At 41.1% G+C, this 20,040-nt stretch overlaps 1 protein-coding gene across 2 annotated transcripts in view; it reads right to left on the bottom strand.

The window, feature by feature from the left end:
• Nucleotides 1-20,040, bottom strand: part of LOC125111284 (Putative N-acetylated-alpha-linked acidic dipeptidase) — a 58,803-nt gene that overhangs the window by 9,099 nt on the left and 29,664 nt on the right. For both annotated transcript variants that reach the window (XM_047753193.1, XM_047753194.1), the window contains exons 7-14: nt 19,072-19,165; nt 17,065-17,163; nt 16,615-16,700; nt 14,415-14,534; nt 11,098-11,180; nt 7,830-7,893; nt 3,969-4,036; nt 1,081-1,172 (exon numbers count right to left, since the gene is read on the bottom strand). In XM_047753193.1, the coding sequence (XP_047609149.1) occupies nt 1,081-1,172; nt 3,969-4,036; nt 7,830-7,893; nt 11,098-11,180; nt 14,415-14,534; nt 16,615-16,700; nt 17,065-17,163; nt 19,072-19,165 (706 nt within the window). The remainder of the gene's footprint in view (nt 1-1,080; nt 1,173-3,968; nt 4,037-7,829; nt 7,894-11,097; nt 11,181-14,414; nt 14,535-16,614; nt 16,701-17,064; nt 17,164-19,071; nt 19,166-20,040) is intronic.

The following is a 20,040-nucleotide window of genomic DNA, read 5'->3' as shown; positions in this document are numbered from 1 at the left end:
ATCCAAGCCACAGGTGTGACCTTTCAACCTACTACACCTGGCTGGAGTTGGAACCTACACCTCCACAGCAACCTGTAGTTGTATTCTTAACCCACTGCGCCGCAGCGGGAATTCCTATAAATATAATTTTTAAGTATATTGTCTTAAACAAGCAGAAGTAAAAAGAAAAGAAAGAGGAATGTCAATTCTAATCACAAAATATCTACCCTCATGAGATCACTGTACTTCTGGATTCCTGGACCCCTGTGGGGGAAGTTTCCCCACACTACCAACAAAGCAATTCTCCAGAACAGCTGGCTATTCTACAATTCAACCCAATTCTGACAGTGTCTACCCAGATACAGCAATAGATTCCACAAGTTAAAGGCTCAGTCCCATGAGATTGTTCCCCACCCCACCACCACCCCACCCACCCACTTCAGAAACCTGTGCTTCTAACCCACAGCCAGGAGCTATTGTGCAGAACTCAAACCCCCTTGAGTGCTCAACCGCCAGAGGAACCGGAACCTAAGGAATGATGATGTTACCTTTTCTGAACTCAGTCAGCTAAATCTTAGACTTTGGCAAACTTTGTCCCAATTTTATTATGAATCCTGCTCCAGCCCTTTTATGAATATGCCTGTGCCCTTAGCTTAAAACTTCCCCAATTTTGCCATTTGGGGAGAGACGCTGCTTTAGGAAAGATCCCTGGCGTTCTCTTTATTTACTCTAAGTAAAAAATTCTTCCTTCTCCCACTCTTTGACGTGGTTGTACCTTTTGGCTCAACACCCACCAAGAGGGGAACCCAGTTTTCCAGCAACAATTTTTTTGGCCACGTCCAAGCATGGGAAGGTCCCAGGCCAGGGATCAAACCTGTGCTACAGCAGCAGCCCGAGCTGCCCCAGTGAAAATGCCAGATCCTTAACCCACCATGACACCAGGAAACTCCCCCAATAACAATCTTATTTGTGAACCAAAGCATCACTTTTTTTTTCCAATATGCTAGAGAATTTTAAAATAAGTTGTTACTACTTATTGAAAAAAAAAATACCCTTTTATTTGCAACACAATCCCATAATTCAGTAGAAAGTTTTGTTTACCTGGGCACGCCACTGAATTCAGGTGAAGGACTTTTTTCATTCCAGCTCTCAAAAAGAGATTTGCCTTCAAACCCTTCATCAGGACTTTGGAGCTAAATAGTTTAAAAGGAAAAAATGAGAATACTTATCAAACAGGTGTTTTAAAAACTAAATATCTATTACCTGGGGAATGAGTAGCTAAATTATATTCAACAAAATAAGGAATGCAATTCAAACATGAGCACTTATTAAGAATTACAACAATGAGTTTCTGACAATATGGAAAATGCTCATGTTATTATGTACAATGCAATTATTATTTAAAAAAATACATGGTGTGTATGGAAAAGAAGCCTAACCGAATTATTACCAAGTCCTGTATTCAGATGAATGATCACAACATAAGATTTTTTTTTTTTGGTTTATTTTTCTGACTTAAGAGAGGGTACTCTCAAAAATAACATACTCCTCCACCTCTTATTTATTTGTCTTTTCTAGGTCCACATCCACAGCACATGGAGGTTCCCAGGCTAGGGGTCTAATCGGAGCTGTAGCCACAGCAACGCGGGATCCGAGCCAAGTCTATAACCTACACCACAGCTCATGGCAACGCCAGATCCTTAACCCACTGAGCAAGGCCAGGGATCGAACCCGAAACCTTGTGGTTCCTAGTCAGATTCGTCAAACACTGAGCCATGACAGGAACTCCTCCGCCTCTTATTTTAAAAATGAAAAGCAGCAAGCTGGTTTAGGTAAGGTGTTTTTTCAAATACTGCTTTGTGCCCACAAGGCTGTCAAAGTCATTATATAGTACATAATAAAACAAATGCACTAATATCTTATTTAATTAGTTGAGTATTCCTAGTAATTTTATTAAACATGGGACTTTCAATACCTTTTCAGGTTTCACAGATGAGAAAACCAAGGAAGTAAAACAGGACCTACTCTTGAATTCCAGACTCAGAGTATTAGATGTTACGCCAAAACACTGAGCACACTGACGTGTAATTAATATTCCATCAATATTCCATGGACAGGGACAATATATGGTATAAAAAGTTTTTTTTTGTCTTTTTTTTTGTCTTTTTGTTGTTGTTGTTGTTGCTATTTCTTGGGCCGCTCCCGTGGCATATGGAGGTTCCCAGGCTAGGGGTTGAATCGGAGCTGTAGCCACCGGCCTACGCCAGAGCCACAGCAACGCGGGATCCGAGCCGCGTCTGCAACCTACACCACAGCTCACGGCAACGCCGGATCGTTAACCCACTGAGCAACGGGCAGGGACCGAACCCGCAACCTCATGGTTCCTAGTCAGATTCGTCAACCACTGCGCCACGACGGGAACTCCAAAAGTTTTTATTTTATACTTAATAAAAGTCCTATGCTCTATCTTTTAAGAAATTCAATTCAAAAAAGTTTATGGACTACCTACACTGTAGAAAACTTTTTGAAGATGCCAGCAATACAAAGTTTAATAACACATCTTACCTACCAGTGGGAACTGTAAATAATAATAATAATAATGCAGAATTCAGTATGTTAGATGCTATAATAGAAGGATGAGCAAAGGTCGATGGGAACACGAATTTACAGAAGTATCAGGAGAGAGTCAGAAGTTATATCAACATCTTAACCTGTAAAATATTAATACGTAAAGCAACAAAATAATTTCCCTCAAGCTTATAAATTTACACAAAACTTTGATATAGGACACGGTACCACTCTATTTATTTCCAGAAATATGAATTTGGAATAAGGTAGAAACACATTGCTAAATTCTCAGATTATCACTAAATTTTGAAATGGTGCAAAATTGTCACTAAAATTTGAAATGTTACAAATCACGCTCCCGAAACAAATAAAACAGGACAAAATAAAACCCCAAATTGTCAAGCATCACATAATTTCAAACCCGACCTAGAAAGCAGTGTTTTTTTCAATTGTCCAGGGACCACCCATCCACCTGGGAAACACACTTAACTGCCAAGCTTTCCTGGGGGAATTCTCTGAAACACAATGTTTCAGATATTTAATTATGTATGCATTTCATGGGAATTGATAAAAGTATAAGTACGTGGGGTGGAGCTAAGTAACAATATGAATAGATTTTTCCAAATTACACTTTTCTATTCCTGTTGGGGAAGTTAATACATTAAAAGCCATGTTTATGAAATGAAACCTTAACAGTATGTTTAGGTTTCATTTAAAATCCTTGTCTGAGGGAAATGTGAGTTTTTCTTGGTCATTACATTTTAACTGGTAGTTCTGTTAACAAGGTAAATCCAGGGAGGAAAGCCCAGTTCAAGTCAGGTAATCAGCAATCATTACAAAAGTGAGCTCCCTTCTTGGCGCAGCAGAAACGAGCCACAGCAACCCGAGATCCAAGCCACGTCTGTGACCTACACCACAGCTCACGCAACGCCGAATCCTTAACCCACTGAGCGAGGCCAGGGATCGAACCAACATTTTCTTGGATACTAGTTTGGCTCGTTACTGCTGAGCCACAACAGGAACGTCCCTTTAAGAATGGCAGCTCTCCCTGAGTCCTGAATTAATTGGTATCAGTATATGAAAGAGTAAACACTAGTTTTCAAATTAAGGAGTTAAACCACAGGACCAGGTCCTGGTTCAGCGATCAAACAAGGTGTGTGTCTTTGGTGGCTAATGTTTTTTGAGCTCAGTTTTCTTGTTTACAAATGGGGATGAGAGATGCAACGCTATTCATGGGCTGCCTCAGCTTGGTGTGGGGGCAAAATGGTGTGGCATGTGTCAACAGTTTATGAGATGTTTCTATGGCTTCTTTTCCACATGAAAAAGGACATGTTATGAAACAACACAGATGTTTAACAGAATAATGTCCCCTCAAGAAAACATCATCTGTAGAACTTAAAAGTCCATGGAATAATTTTTACCTCCTTTGTTAGGTTGTATACCAGGCTGTACATCAGGGGGGTACAATCAACTCTCAGAGTGTAGTTTCCTAAGAGACAAGGAGAAGATGGTTTGTTTTCTATCTCATGTCTTTATTTTATTCATCCATTCGAAGACTCTTTCAAACTCCTTAGCCACAATGATCCTTTTAAAACCTTAAGTGTGATCAAAACTCTCCAACTTGGAGTTCCTTAGTGGCTCAGGGGATTAAGGACCCAGTATGGTCACTGCTGTGGCTCAGGTTCAATCCCTGGCCCCGGAACTTCCATGTGCCATGGGTACAGCAAAAAAAAAAAAAAAAGAAAAGAAAAGAAAAGAAAAGAAAAATTCAAACTCATCACTCAATAAAATTAATCATCCTCACCATGACCCTCTGGGCCACACATGAAACAACCTCAGGTCACCTCTCCAAATCGTCACCTCCCACTCCACCCAGGCACTGTTCTATGCAGCACGGATACTAAAAGTAATTACCTCACAAGAGTATTGTGTTAAAGCAATGTTTTACACTTAAAGCACTTAAGACCGTGCCTGCTGCTGTGGGTACCTGGTGTGAGCTAAATCCTTTATGTGAATGTCTGTGTGATGGAAACAAAACTGAGGGCAGGAGTGCCTTTGAAAGAGAGTTATTTGAGAATGGTTTTAGTAGAAAATTTTTATTTGTAAATTTTTCATTTTAACATTCAAAAGCAAATATATGACTTACTATATTATTTGAGAAGTGAACATTTAATAAAATTTTAGAAGTTCCTGTCATGGTGCAGCAGAAACAAATCTGACTAGTATCCATGAGGACGCAGGTTCAATCCCTGGCCTTGCTCCATTAAGGATCCAGCGTGGCTGTGATCTATGGTGTAGGTTGCTGACATGGCTTGGATCCAGCGTTGCTGTGGCTGTGGTGTAAGCCGGCAGCTGTAGCTCCAATTCGACCCCTAGCCTGGGAACCTCTACATGCCGTGGGTATGAACCAAAAAAAAATTTTTTTTTTTTAGATAGGAGTTCCTGTTGTGGCTCAGAAGGTTAAGAACCCAATGCTGTCTCCATGAGGATGTGGGTTTGATCCCAGACCTTGATCAATGGATTAAGGATCTGGGATTGCTGAAAGCTGTAGTATAGGTCTCGGATGCAACTTAGATCTGATGTTGACCTGCCTGTGGCATAAACCTCAGCTGCAGCTCCAATTCGAACCCTGGCCCAGGAATGTCCATATGCCTCAGGTGCAGCCATAAAAAGGAAAAAAAAAATGTTTAATATAAGACAAAGTGAGATGAGCTGTGTTCCAGTCACAGAGGAACGTGTGTCATTTGGTCTTAATCCTGAAAAGGATGGAGACACAATGTAGCTTTTTAAGACAGGAAATGACATAATCAGAAAAATCCAATGTTTAAAAAAATAAATTAAAAAATAAAATATTTAAAAAAGAACTGACACCAGAAAGAACATTATTCCACTTTCACAGATACATGTTTGGGATAGCTATTCTTTGTGGCAAAGTTGTTTCATCTTCACATCTGTTTATGTAAGAACAAAAATGATCCAAGCTAACTTGTTTTTTGTTTGTTTGTTTGTTTTTTTGCTCTTTTTAGGGCCGCACTTGTGGCATATTGAAGTTTGCAGGCTAGGCGTCGAATCCGATCTGCAGCTGCCAGCCCATACCACAGCCACATCACGCCAGATTCGAGCCGTGTCTGCGACCTACGCATCACAGCTCACACCAACACTGGATCCTTAACCCACTGAGCAAAGCCAGGGATCAAAATGGCATCCTCACAGGCACTAGTCGGGTTCCTTACCACTGAGCCACAACAGGAACTCCCCAAGCTAACATGTTGGAACATGCAAGGCACAAGGCTGGGAGTTTTGCAAATGTTAACTTCTCTTGCCCTCGCAAGAGCATTTGAGTTACATGCTCTTAGGGACGCTACTGAGAGGTGAGAAAACTAAGCCACAGAAAGTAACAACCTGAGGTCACACAACTCGGAAGTGGCAGGGCCAGGAATAAGGCCAAGCCCTGAGACATTAACTGAGGAAAATTAGGAGGAGGAAAAGATAACGGAAATGCACTAACTTAGGGGACAATGCAGCTCAGATATGTGGACAAAGAACATAGATGCCAAGGTGCCTCCATACACATGCAAAGCAGCCACTATTACTGACATGGCAGACTTACTAGTAAACTAAAGAAAATATGCTATCCACCCCTCATTCTTTTATTCATTCATTTGTTGCATTCACACAAACAATATTTATTAAATGAGACATTAAGAATTTAGGAGTGAAGGAGTTCCTGCTGTGGCTCAGCGGGTTAAGACTCGACAGTCTCCCTGAGGATTTATGTTTGACCCCGGCCTCACTCAGTGGGTTAAAGACCCATTATATCCGGAAGCTGTGGTGTAGGTCACAGATACACTCGGATTTGGCGTTGCTATAACCGTGGTGTAGGCTGGCAGCTGCAGCTACGATGAACTCCTAGCCCAGGAACTTCCATATGTCAAAGGTATGGAACTATAAAGGAAAAAAAAAAAAAAGAATTCGGGAGTGAAGAAGTAAAATCCTGCCTGTTCCTTATTGAAGAATATAATCTAGAAAGGGATGCAGTTTTTAAAACAACTAATTAATAACGGCAGTGATAGGTGCTACAATGATATAGCTTTCAAGAAAGAAAAATAACATTTCTGTAAGGAAAAAAATTAAACAGATGGTGAGGCCTACATTTGAGGACAGAAAACAGCAGGTGCCCCGCTGAGAAGCTGCACGTGGTCAAAGAACAGAAAGATTCGTGGGGCTACAGAGGAGGGAGTGGCAATGGATTGTCTGAGTTTCTTGGAAATCAACTTGAGATGGTCCCTTCATTTGAATCTCTGTTTATCAAAGCAAAGCCAGAGTTCTATAGGACCTGACTCCAATGCCCACCTCATTTCTCAAGCCTTTCCTGAAGTTGCTCTCTTTCCTCTAAACTCCAAGATGAAATCTGATTACGTTTTTCTTAGAGTAAGTACCTCCATATATTAGAATCCTAGACTGATTTATTTTATCATCTATAAGTAAACTGTTCAGTCCTTGGCTGTTCTTTAGTAACCTCTAATCCCTCTGAAATCCTACAAAGTTCACTACGTAAAGAGATGCTTGGTAAATATTTGTCGAATTGGAAACAAAATTTAAGAAGAAAAATTCTTGGTGAAAGAGGAAATCTTGGGAATTGTTGTTTTTTTGTTTTGTTTTCAAAATTTGTATGCAGGATATTATGATGAAACAGAGATTCTTTTTTTTTTTTTTTGTCTTTTTGACATTTCTAGGGCCGTGTCCGTGGCATATGGAGGTTCCCAGGCTAGGGGTCTAATTGGAGCTGTAGCACCGGCCTACGCCAGAGCCACAGCAACTCGGGATCTGAGCCCCGTCTTTGACCTACACCGCAGTTCACGGCAACGCCGGATCCTTAACCCACTGAGCAAGGGCAGGGACCGAACCGGCAACCTCATGGTTCCTAGTCGGATTCGTTAACCACTGTGCCACAACGGGAACTCCAGGGATTAAATTTAAATCATATGTTTTTGCTACCCCATTCTAAAATCCTAGAAATATTTAGTTCCAAAATCGACTTATTCACTTAGCAGATATTCACCGAATCCCTACCAGAGACAAGGTAACCTGCAGACTAAACAAAGAGGGTTGTTTTCCAAACAAGCACCCTTGGGTTCACAGCTGCTGTGAGTAGGACAAACCAGCAACAGATCCCCACCGCCTATTAACGGATTTACAATCTTTGTTAGTGCATAATTTATGAACTAAACTAATGCTACTACCAAGATCCTATCTTTTCCTGTGAGACCAATGGTATTCACCTTCTATAGAAGAATCAGCATTAATATAAGCCACACCACGCTCTTGAAGGATTCTGGAATTCTCCTATAATAAAAAATAAATGAATAAATAAACATTTAGCCATAATCCCCTGCTTAAAAAAAACTGCACATCTGCACTATGGACACTTCTGAATTAAGTTGGCCCAGGTTCACCCCAGATTTGACTTAGAAGATTTTCAAGGACATGTCTGAAAGAATTTCAATAAAGGACATTGGTAAGAAATAACAAGCAAAACATTTTTTAAGAATAAAACTGGGAGTTCCCGTCATGGCGCAGTGGTTAACAAATCTGACTAGGAACTATGAGGTTGCGGGTTCGATCCCTGGCCTTGCTCAGTGTGTTAAGGATCTGGCATTGCCGTGAGCTGTGATGTAGGTTGTAGACGCGGCTGGGATCTGGCGTTGCTCTGGTGTAGGCCGGTGGCAACAGCTCTGATTTGACCCCTAGCCTGGGAACCTCCATATGCTGCAGGAGCGGCCCTAGAAAAAGGCAAAAAAAAAAGGCCAAAAAAAAAAGAGTAAAACTTAAGGAGTTCCCGTCGTGGTTAATGAATCCGACTAGGAACCATGAGGTTGTGGGTTTGATCCCTGGCCTCACTGAGTGGGTTAAGGATCCGGTGTTGCCGTGAGCAGTGGTATAGGTCACAGACGCAGCTCAGATCCCAAGTTGCTGTGCCTGTGGCAGAGGCTGGCGGCTACAGCCCCAATTAGACCTCTAGCCTGGGAACCTCCATGTGCCTCGGGTGCCGCCCTAAAAGGACAAAAAGACAAAAAAATAAAATAAAAATAAAAATAAATAAAACTTAAGATGAAACTGTCCACATCCTTAACATGGTGAATGGAAGGAAGTTGACTTCTTAACCACACTGTGGGTAAAGCCTTCAAATTATGTTCTCTTGTATTATGGCACCACCTACTGGTCAAAATTGATCATTGCACTGTTTTAAAGCACTGAAACGTGTAGCAGGTTTTTTATATAAGCAGGTTCTGAATCTTCAAAACATGCAATTTTCTAAGCACCTTGACTATAAGAAATGAAGTGAACAAACATGAAGCTCTAGGTTATGAAAATAATATGCAATATAGACAAATCACACCCTCGAAATATTTAGGTCCTTCTTGATGCCAGCATAATTCTTTGTCTATAGGAGCATTATTTTTTTTTTCTTCCCCAAAGAAAACTGAACTTTACAGGGCATCTCATAATTCCTAGGGTGTAATAGGAACGAAGTGAATATTTATAGCATGACTTGAAGTTAATGGAATAAATGTCAATTTCACATATATTTACAGGTAATGCTTCTGTTACACAAAGTCAATAATGAATGCAGGTAAAATTACTTTTCAAGGGACCTAGGAAATATTCTGTGGTGTAGATTTCCACCTCATCTTTAACATGATTTTAATTAGAATAGGTCATCATGATATGAGAAAGACAGTACAAGCTCAAGAGGCATTTAAATGTGAATAGCTTTAAGAACTAATATTAAAAAATAGAACGTGATATCTTATGACGTTCAGTTTCTAGCGAACTTACTTAGCTACTGTCACACGCCCAGAAAATAAAGATTAAATTATTTGCACAACTGACATTAAGTGGCTTTAAAAACTCAAACAAAATTTAGTTCCTAAGCAATTAAGGGATTTTTATTGTTGATTTCTGATGACTATATTACTTCAAACTACATGCAATATTTTGTGATAACATGGGGAAAAGAAACTGAAAAAGAACATCCATACTTACATAATATATACATATATATGTATAAATGAATCATACATATATGTATATATACACATGTACATATACACACACACACACACACATATATATATATAATTGAATCAATACTGAACACCTGAAACTAACACAATATTGTAAATCGACTATACCTCAATTAAAAAAAAATATTTTAGGAGTTCCTGTCTTGGCTCAGTGGTTAACGAATCCGACTAGGAACCATATGGTTGCAGATTCGATCCTTGGCCTTGCTCAGTGGGTTAAGGATCTGGTGTTGCCGTGAGCTGTGGTATAGGTTGCAGACGTGGCTCGGATCCCAGGTTGCTGTGGCTGTGAGGCTGGCAGCTACAGCTCCGATTAGACCCCTAGCCTGGGAACCTCCATATGCCGTGGGAGTGGCCCTAGAAAAGGCAAAAAGACAAAAAACAAAAAACAAAAAAACCCCACTGTTTTATGCAAATCAAAACTACAATAAGGTACCACCTCACAATGATCAGAATGGCCATCATTAAAAAGTCTACAAATAACAAATGCTGCAGAGGGTGTGGAGAAAAGGAAGGTAAGTTGGTGCAACCACTATGGAAAATAGTGTGGAGGTTCTTCAGAAAACAAAAATAGAATTACCATATGATCCATCAATCCCACTCTACTAAACATTAGAGCTCTCTTCACAATAACCAAGACATGGAAACTGCCAAAATGTCCACTGACAGATGAACGGATTAAGAAGATGTGATGTATAGATATAGCTATATAGATACAGATATATAATGGAATACTACTGTGTCATAAAAAAAGAATGATGACACAGCAGGTTAAGGATTGGGCATTATCACTGCAGTGACTTGGGTCACTGATGTGGTAAGGGTTCAGTCCCTAGCTGGGGAACTTCCACATGTTGAGTGTGTGGCCAAAAAAAGTGAACACATAATGCCCAAGGATGAAACTAAATGTTTTCATACTAAGTTAAGTCAGAAAGAAAAAGACAAATACCATCTGGTATCACTTATATATGGAATCTAAAACATGGCACAAATGAACTTTTCTACAAAACAGAAACAGACTCAGACATAAAGAACAGACTTGGGGTTGCCAAGGGGGAGAGGTAAGGAGATGGGATGGACAGGGAGTTTGGGGTTGGTCGATGCAAACTGTTACAGTTAGAATGAATAAACAGTAAGGTCCTGCTGTATAGCACAGGCAACTATATCCAACCTCCTGAGACAGAGCATGATGGAAAAGAATATACAAAAGAATGTATACACATGTATGACTGAGTCACTTTGCTGCACAGCAGAAATTGGCACAACACTGTAAATAACTATACTTTTAAAAAAGCTTTTAGCTATTTTAAGGAAAAAAATAATAGGTTGCTTCAGACTTTCTGGGAAAAAAAGTTTGATTATTTTCTCACTGGATGGACTTGTTATTCCTACATCCTTGCAACTTAAATCCTAATTGCTTTACTACTAGGAAAATGCACCTCGTAGCAAATTATCAACTAACCTCTGCCCACTCAGTGGAACCAAGGAGACCATATTCTTCTGCATCCCAGCTTGCAAACAAAACTGTTCTTCTCGGCCTCCATCCTGAAACACATATGCATCCATATAAAAGCTGGGATAATGCATAAGATAGAGAGATTTTAACCACCGTGCCCCACAAACAACAACAACAAATTCACTGGTTGCTTAGGATGCGGGAATTATGGTGAAAATCTTTACTTAAATTTTAATTTCTCTGGAACGATTTTCAAGTTCATCTGTCCATACAAAACAGCTCATTTGCATTGAAAGGGGGAAAACTCCAGTGAGATCATAAAATATGCTAATAGGTTTAGAAGGATTGGCTATGCACAAGAAGCTATCTGTGATCTGCAGCTGACTAGAGTGAAAGAAGGAAAGTTCTAGAAGTGGTCTGTGTAACCCATAGAACCACAACCAGGAGAAAATCCTTTACATGCTGGGCTAGCCTCACCGGGACAATTGTTCAGTACCATCTGATGCTGTGACGTCACTCCATTCTCTGCCAGAATGAGTCCATTTTTAGCTCCTGTTGCTAAAAACTACAGAATTCAATTGGGAGGTTATATGTCTTGGTTATAAACACTGATTTGGGGGTTAAAGAAAGATCTTACTTCAAGCTTTGGATCTTTCACTGATTAGCAGCATGACTAAGGGAATGTTATCCCAACTTGCTAAGCTGCCATTTTTTCGGCTGGATACCAGGAGAGGCAGGAGAAAGATAAAGATACTCCTTGAATGTTGGGAGGAGTCAATGAAATAATGTTTATAAATGCAGCACTGAACAAGTGCGCCCAAAAAAATGTAAGCTGTCATTATTAGAGTCAAAATTTCACTTGGGCTAATTAAGAATGTACATCCTGGAGTTCCCATCATGGCTCAGCAGTAATGAACCAAACTAGCATCCATCCCTGGCCTCACTCAGCAGGTTAAGGATCCCGCACTGCCATGAGATGCGGTGTAGGTCTCAGACGCAGCTCAGATCCTGTGCTGCTGTGGCTGTGGTGTAAGCCAGCAGCTACAGCTCCAATTTGACCCCTAGCCTGGGAACCTCCATATGCCGTGGGTGCAACCCGAAAAATAAAAAAAAAGAATGTACATTCCTATGTCCAAAGTTCAGTGCTTCATTTTTGTTAACTGGATTAATAGTAATATTTAAATCTCTTATTAATTATTATTCCTCAGCACTGCAGCCTTACTAATAATAATTATTATTCCCTGATTATTATTATTAATTATTAGTCCTCAACACTGCAGTCTTTTGGCATATTCGGTACTTTTCAAAGTTTGTATTTACTACAGGTACTCTTCTTGCAAAATCATGAAATTTTTGTAGTACTTTTGGTAACAAACAAATTCACAAAATTAAAAATAAATTACTGTGTGGGGAAAAAAAGAATAGATCACCTTTACATCTGATTTCAAAGAGAGACATCAGGGTTTTGCAAACTGGGAGTCAGACATTTAAATTTAAACCCTGGGAGTTCCCATCGTGGCTCAGTGGTTAACAAACCCGACTAGCATCCATGAGGTTGCGGGTTCGATCCCTGGCCTCACTCAGTGGGCTAAGGATCCGGCATTGCCACGAGCTGTGGTGCAGGTCGCAAACACAGCTCGGATCCCGTGTTGCTGTGGCTGTGACGTAGGCTGGTGGCTATAGCTCCAATTCCACCCCTAGCCTGGGAACCTCTGTATGCCTTTGGTGCAGCCCTAAAAAGACAAAAAATAAAAGTAAAAAAATAAATCCTGATTTCTCTGACTCTGCCACACACCAGCTATACAACACTGAGTAATTACTTGATTCTGTAAACGTTGGTTAACTTATTTGTAAAATGAAAACAGAAATAATCAGGTAAATATCTCCTTGGTCCTATCAGTTGAAAACAGATAACACAAGGGATAACTGTTTCTTTGAGAAAGCAAGTACCATTGCAAATGTAACTTTTTCTTTTTTTTTTTAACCATTTTCATTGTTCCAAAAGGATCACATTTGCTGTCCCCGGACACCTTGTTTGCAGGGTCAGTAAACAAAGTGAGCAGAAAGTCCTTTCTGTTCTCAGTGTGTGAGCGTTATCTTAAAAAGCAACCATTTGAACCAAATGTTATTTTGGTTTTCATACGAAGATTCTAAAATGATTGAAGGAATGCTGCTAAGGCTATAATCTTAACTTCTGGGAGAGAAACCAATGAGAGAGAATGCAGATATCAAAATTTTGACAGCATCCTATTAGGCAAGAAGACCAGCATTTTTCGGAATAAGCTACCATCTTCTCAGTCAATTGGTGTACTTGACTTGAGGCCTGGGGCTGGATGAGCCCAAGGAACTTCTGCTCCCATGTCTCAGACCACAACTCTTTGGGGTTTTGTTTTGCTTGTTTGTTTTGGCCACACACATCGCAAGTGGAAGTTTCCAGGCCAGGGATCCCCACCACAGCAGTAACCACACCCGCAGCAGTGACACTGCCAGATCCTTAGCTCAGTGAGCCATCAGGGAATTCCCAGGACACTGCGGTTTATGACCTAATTCTCGTGTGCACTCTCCAGGAAAGAAACCCATCTCTGGAGGTTCCTCTGGGGTGTGGTGGGTGAAGGATCTGCACTGCCACTGCACTGGCTCAGGCCTTGTTGTGGCACGGGTTCCCTCTCTGGCCTGGGAACGTCCACATGCCGAGAGCGTGGCCGAAAACCAAAATCAAACAAAAAACCCTCATTTCCATCATTTTAGTTGCTGAGAAAAACTGCTAACAGTATGATTTCTTTATTTCAGATTATTATGTTAATAGTATATAAATAAATGCAAAAATGAATAAACAATGTGAATAACCAACACAAGCAATAGAGAGCCACTAGTTATTAAAAGCTACTTTCCGCCACTAAGTACTACTAAGCACTCTATACTACTAAGATGATCCAGTTTGCATGGAGCCTCTCTGTTGAGCCTTCACACAAAAAAAGGTGACATATGCACACTCACTTAACTGAGGACCAAACTGAGATTCAGAAAATTTCTCTTTTACCAATTACCTTCTGGACTTGCCGTCGTGGCGCAGTGGTAAATGAATCCGACTAGGAACCATGACGTTGCAGGTTTGATCCCTTCCCTTGCTCAGTGGGTGAAGGATCTGGCGTTGCCATGAGCTCTGGTGTAGGTCGCAGATGCAGCTCGGATCCCGTGTTGCCGTGGCTCTGGCGTAGGCCGATGGCTACAGCTCCGATTAGACCCCTAGCCTGGGAACCTCCATATGCCGCAGGAGTGACCCTGGAAAAGGCGAACAAACAAACAAACGAACACCCAATTACCTTCTTTTTTCAGCTTTCCAAAACTCCTGACAATTTCATGAACCACAGCTGCTCCACTCTGAGGGTCAATGCCACCGAAGACCCACGAGTCACGGTGTCCTCCAAGAATGACATATCTGTCTAAAAAGCATCATTGCAAAATTACTTGCCATCCCAGGTCAAGAACAGAGCAAACTGCAAATGACTCAGTAGCAGCTAAAAACAAAGCACATAGAGAGGTTCCTGAAGACACATGTACATAGGTCATTTTGTTCTGAACTTGATGTATGAAGAAAATATGAACGTGGTACGCAAATATATGTCAATGGTGACGGTAATTATGTCAGCAATGATAACTGAGCTGAAAACTGTCCTTATGCACCTCTTATCCTGTATTACCCTCTTTCCTACTTACACTTTGTTTCCAATATTTTCAGAGAAAGAAAACACAGTGGCCACATGAGTTCTCCATTTCTTATTTCTCCCATTTATTTTTTAAGGTACAGCTCAAAGATTCTAACCCTCCATGATCTGAGGGAACGAAGCCCCACCCAGCTTTCAGGGCAATCTTTTCATATGCAGTTAAGTACTTATGACACTTAAAGGCAGGGGGCTTCCTGTCCCTGCCTTTAAGTGTCTTCTTTTTTTTTTTTTTTTTTGGTCTTTTTGCTATTTCTTGGTCTTGGGCCGCTCCCGCGGCATATGGAGATTCCCAGGCTAGGGGTCCAATCGGAGCTGTAGCCACCGGCCTACGCCAGAGTCACAGCAACTCGGGATCCGAGCCGCGTCTGCAACCTACACCACAGCTCACGGCAACGCCGGATCGTTAACCCACTGAGCAAGGGCAGGGACCGAACCCGCAACCTCATGGTTCCTAGTCAGATTCGTTAACCACTGCGCCACGACGGGAACTCCTGGTCTGTCTTCTTAAAAAAAAAAAAAAACAAAAACCCTCTATTCCCAATTCTCAGCACAGAGCTGGCACACAAGAGGTACTCAGTGAGATTCAAAAAACAGCCTGCTGTATATTGTTTAGTGCTCATTGAAAGCATATCAATATTCTTGGAGTTCCCGTCGCAACCTTGAGGTTCCTAATCAGATTCGTTTCTGCTGCGCCATGACAGGAACTCCCGTTAAATTATTTTTAAAATGTATTAATGAGCAGGTCTTCTGCAATCATATGGAAGACACCTGTCTAAATATTTCAAGGATTTCAATGTAAAATAACACTATATAAAGGATTTATTAGTTTAAGGTTATTTTAATTTTCTAAGAGTGTTATTTATCATTATCAAGAAGCTATTTTTCTCCATGCAAATATGCAGTAAACAAATCAGAAAGCTCAGATTAAACACCTGTAAACCATTTCTCCCTGACCTTCCTCTCTGATCCTTTCTTTTCTCTCTCTTTTTTCTTTCTCTCTCTCTCTCTCTCTTTTTTTTTTTTTCCTTTTCACGGCCACAGCTGTGGCCTATGGAAGTTCCCAGGCTAGGGTCGAATCGGAGCTGCAGCTTTGACCTACACCACAGCCATACAGCCGTTGCAACATCATCAGATCCAAGCTGCCCCTGTGACCTGTGGCACAGCTTGCAGCAAGGCTGGATCCTTAACCTACTGAGCGAGGCCAGGGATCAAACCCACATCCTCACAGAGACAACATTGGGTTTTTAACCCTCTGAGCCACAATGGGAACTCCCTCCCTTGCCCCTGTCATTGAAGCATGCGTAGTGTTTCACTAACCTTGGCCATCTAACCAATCAACATTAACTTTCTGGGAGTTCCCGTCGTGGAGCAGTGGTTAACGAATCCGACTAGGAACCATGAGGTTGCGGGTTCGGTCCCTGCCCTTGCTCAGTGGGTTAACGATCCGGCGTTGCCGTGAGCTGTGGTGTAGGTCGCAGACGCGGCTCGGATCCCGCGTTGCTGTGGCTCTGGCGTAGGCCGGTGGCTACAGCTCCAATTGGACCCCTAGCCTGGGAACCTCCATATGCCACGGGAGGGGCCCAAGAAATAGCAACAACAACAACAACAACAAAAACTTTCTTCACAACATGCATCACAATGCAAAACGACCTCCCATTGATCTATTTCATGTTGATGTACACTCCATTAGGACAAAAAGTTGCTTTGCTTTGTTCACCCTATGTTCCCAGAGCTCAGAGCAGTACCAGGCACCAAAGAACTGCCAGATCGATATTTGCTGAGCAAACGATTAATTTACCTGGTTCCACCGCCCCTCTGAGAGTTCCAATCACATTGTAAATTCTCTTCACTTTATTGTCGGAATGGATGTGCATTTTGACTTTTCTAATGCAAAAATAAAGGAGACAGAATCACTTTGTTGTACAGCAGAAATCATCACACACCTAGTAAATCAAATACATTTCAATAAAACTTTAAAAAATAAAGGAAATAGTCTAAAAATACTGGTTAACAGCTTGCAACCCACAACTTTCAAATCTTACATTGTTCTGAAGATTTCTAAACTCACATAGGTAAGAATTACAACGCCCAATTGTCCAATTGGAAGGATTTATGTGTATTCCCTTCTTCAACCTGTTCTTTCTGCTGGTAGTTAGTGGATAGATTTTACTTTTCAGTCCTCCTCTGGTGTTTTGAAAAAAGGTTTTCTCCCCCTAAAGAGAGTTACAATAAAAAATAGTCTCTTAACTGGGTAGAAAAGTTTCCAGTAAAACCAGGACCAACATTGTAAGGCACGTGGAGACTTCCTTTCCAACTGTCATCTGGGGGTGCGGATCCACCCATTTTTCTGTTGAACACAAAAAGAAGTATTAGCTGAAGGAAAACTGTAGTTGTAAGTGGAAATGTCATTGAACTTGCATCCTTGAGTGCCTGCCCACAATAGCTTCTCTGAGTCGGGCAGTACAAAGTGCTTTGCATAGGCTATGCCATTTAACCCTGACTACACGCCTTATGAGGATAAGCTAAGGAGCAAGAGGCTTAGAGAGAGATTAAGGATCATGCCCAAAGCCAGGCAGCTGACTACTGGTATAGCTGAGATTCAAACAGTTGGTAAGAGTTTGGACTCCATGTTACCAGCTTGCAACAGGAAACCACGTGAAAATTGCTCTGAAGATTCAAACAGCTGGTGTCAAACTCTTTGGAATTTTCCATTATGTTATTTCTCCCACTGATAAATACACTCCCAAGTACCTCTATTGCGATCCTTTACAAAGTATGCACACCCATTATTAAGGAGGAAGGAAGGGAAAAGGCAAGAATTTCAACCAGCAGCCCCTAAAAGCATCACGCTGGTTATTTGCTTGTTAATTCAAAAAGGTATGAAGATGGATGTGGATCAGCCTGTACCTGCCACCAGCCCTGAGTATCTCTCAGCAGGTGACGGAGAAAGAAAACACGATAATATTTATGAAATGATCGGGTTCTGGTTGTTTCACTTCCACCTCTGTTTCTTTACTGTTTTAAGAGCATGGATTAACTTATTATTTGGAAACCACATGTATTCTTGCTGAACTGAAGCAGATAGAAGAAAGTGGCTCCAGACAAACTTAAGAGTGAGTGCAAAACATCAATCTGATCTCTATGGCTTTATCTCTGGTCCACAAGGCTGCACGCATCCCATGCTTCACAGTGAAACATTTTCTATAGTTTCCTCCTTTTTTCTTCACCTGCACATGGGTGCTTATTCCCTGCCTATCCATTTGAGGGAATGTGAATAGCTCGACTTGACCTAGAATCTTACATGTGCAAAACTAAAACAAGCAGTATGATTATCTTCTCATGGGAAACTAAGGATAAATAATATTTTGTTTTAAAATGCTCTATCAGGAGCTCCCATTGTGGCACAGCAGAAACGAATCTAACTAGGAATCATGAGGTTGTGGGTTCGATCCCTGGCCTTGATTAGCAGATCAAGGATCTGGCATTGCTGTGAACTGTGGTGTAGGTCACAGACACGGCTCGGATCGCACACTGCTGTGGCTGTGGTGTAGGCCGGTAGCTGAAGCTCTGATTCGACCCCTAGCCTGGGAACTTCCCTATGCCACAGGTGCGGCCCTAAAAAGAAAAAAAAAAAAGTCGAAAGGCGTTAAATCACAAAACTAAATTTCCACCTAAAGAAACTCAACAATGAATAGCAAGCTAAATTCACACTAAGCATACGAAAGGAAATAAGATTGGAACAAAAATAATGAAATAGAGACTAGAAAAAAAAAATAGAGATGAAACCAAAAGCTCATTCTCCAAAAAGATCAACAAAATTAACAAATCATCAGCAATGCTGCCATGAGTCCTAAACCAGAGTCTCTCATCAGAGGAGCCCCATGCCTCCCAGTGATAGGCCTCATCTAGCATCTTTGCTATATTCAGTCATTGCCTGGGAGCATCTATGTGAGAAGCATGGCCTTGACACCAATAGGGTGATGGATTTCAAAGCACAGTGGAGCAACGGATCAATTATGTTACCTGCAGTTGATAAGCTAAAAGGCTCACATTCCTGGAAGTCACACACTGGATACAGGTACTAAAGCAAATTCCAGATTAGAATCACTGTTCTAGAAAATGATGATAAAACTATATGCTCCATCTACCACAGAGAACTTCAGTTTGAAATAATGGAGATAAGAGCATGAAAGTTGAAGACTGTCAATAAAGAGAATTACACATATAGCCATCTGTTTGTTTCTTACACACTTACTCCAGGAGCTTCTGTGCATCAGAGTAGCCAATCGGATGAACAGGAATCCTTGGAAGACCGACAGCCTCTGCGATTTGAAGTCTATAAGCGTATTCTGAAAAAAGGTTGAACATACTTCTAGTAAAAATTGCGTCCCCCTCAAAACCTTCCCTATAGATCACATTAACCACACTCTTAAACTGTATCTACTAGAACTGGTAAAATTAAAAAGAGGGACAGGGAGTTCTCTGGTGAGTTTGATCCCTGGCCTGGGAACTTCTGCATGATGAGGACACAGCCCCCCCCCCCCGAAAAAGAAGGACAACTTTAAATGTTAGCAAGAATGTGGAGCAACTGAAACTTTCATACATTTCTTAGAAGAGTAGATAATTACACAGTTATTCTGATAACTTCTTTGAAAAGTAATGTTATACAGAATTATGCCCGGTGGCACAATTATACTCTGAGGTATTCATACAAGAAAGAGCAAAGCCTATGTCCACACAAAGACATGCACAAAATTGTTCAGAGCAGCCGAATCTGGGGAGCCGATATTGGACACAGTCCAGCTGTCTGTAATAGGAGAATGAATAAACAATCTGAAGAACAATCCCACCATAGAATTCCACTCAGCAACTATAAGAAACCTGTTAATACACACAATGACATGACTAATCTCTACTCATTATCCTGAGTGAAAGCAGCCAGGCAAAGGATGAGGGGAAAAAATCAAACTAAGACAGAAAGAAAAAAAAATAACATGTCTTCTTTGAGGTAGGCCTTTCCCAATGCACAATGTGCACCTGCATTACACGCTAACCAGACCCCATCAAAACAGGAGGATATAATCAGCCTTCGAGAAAAATGACCCTTTGCTTCAGACACCAGCATTACAATGCTAAGGTTACTACTTCCTCTTCACCCCATACAGGGCATCACGTTGACCAAAGGCTGGCTCTATACATGCACAACTGTGTCCAAAACACCTTT

This window comes from Phacochoerus africanus, chromosome 11 (genome assembly GCF_016906955.1).
Source record: "Phacochoerus africanus isolate WHEZ1 chromosome 11, ROS_Pafr_v1, whole genome shotgun sequence".
Classification (NCBI taxonomy): domain Eukaryota; kingdom Metazoa; phylum Chordata; class Mammalia; order Artiodactyla; family Suidae; genus Phacochoerus; species Phacochoerus africanus.
Note: the sequence above shows the minus strand (reverse complement) of the source record. Positions and strands in the feature narration are given on the sequence as shown.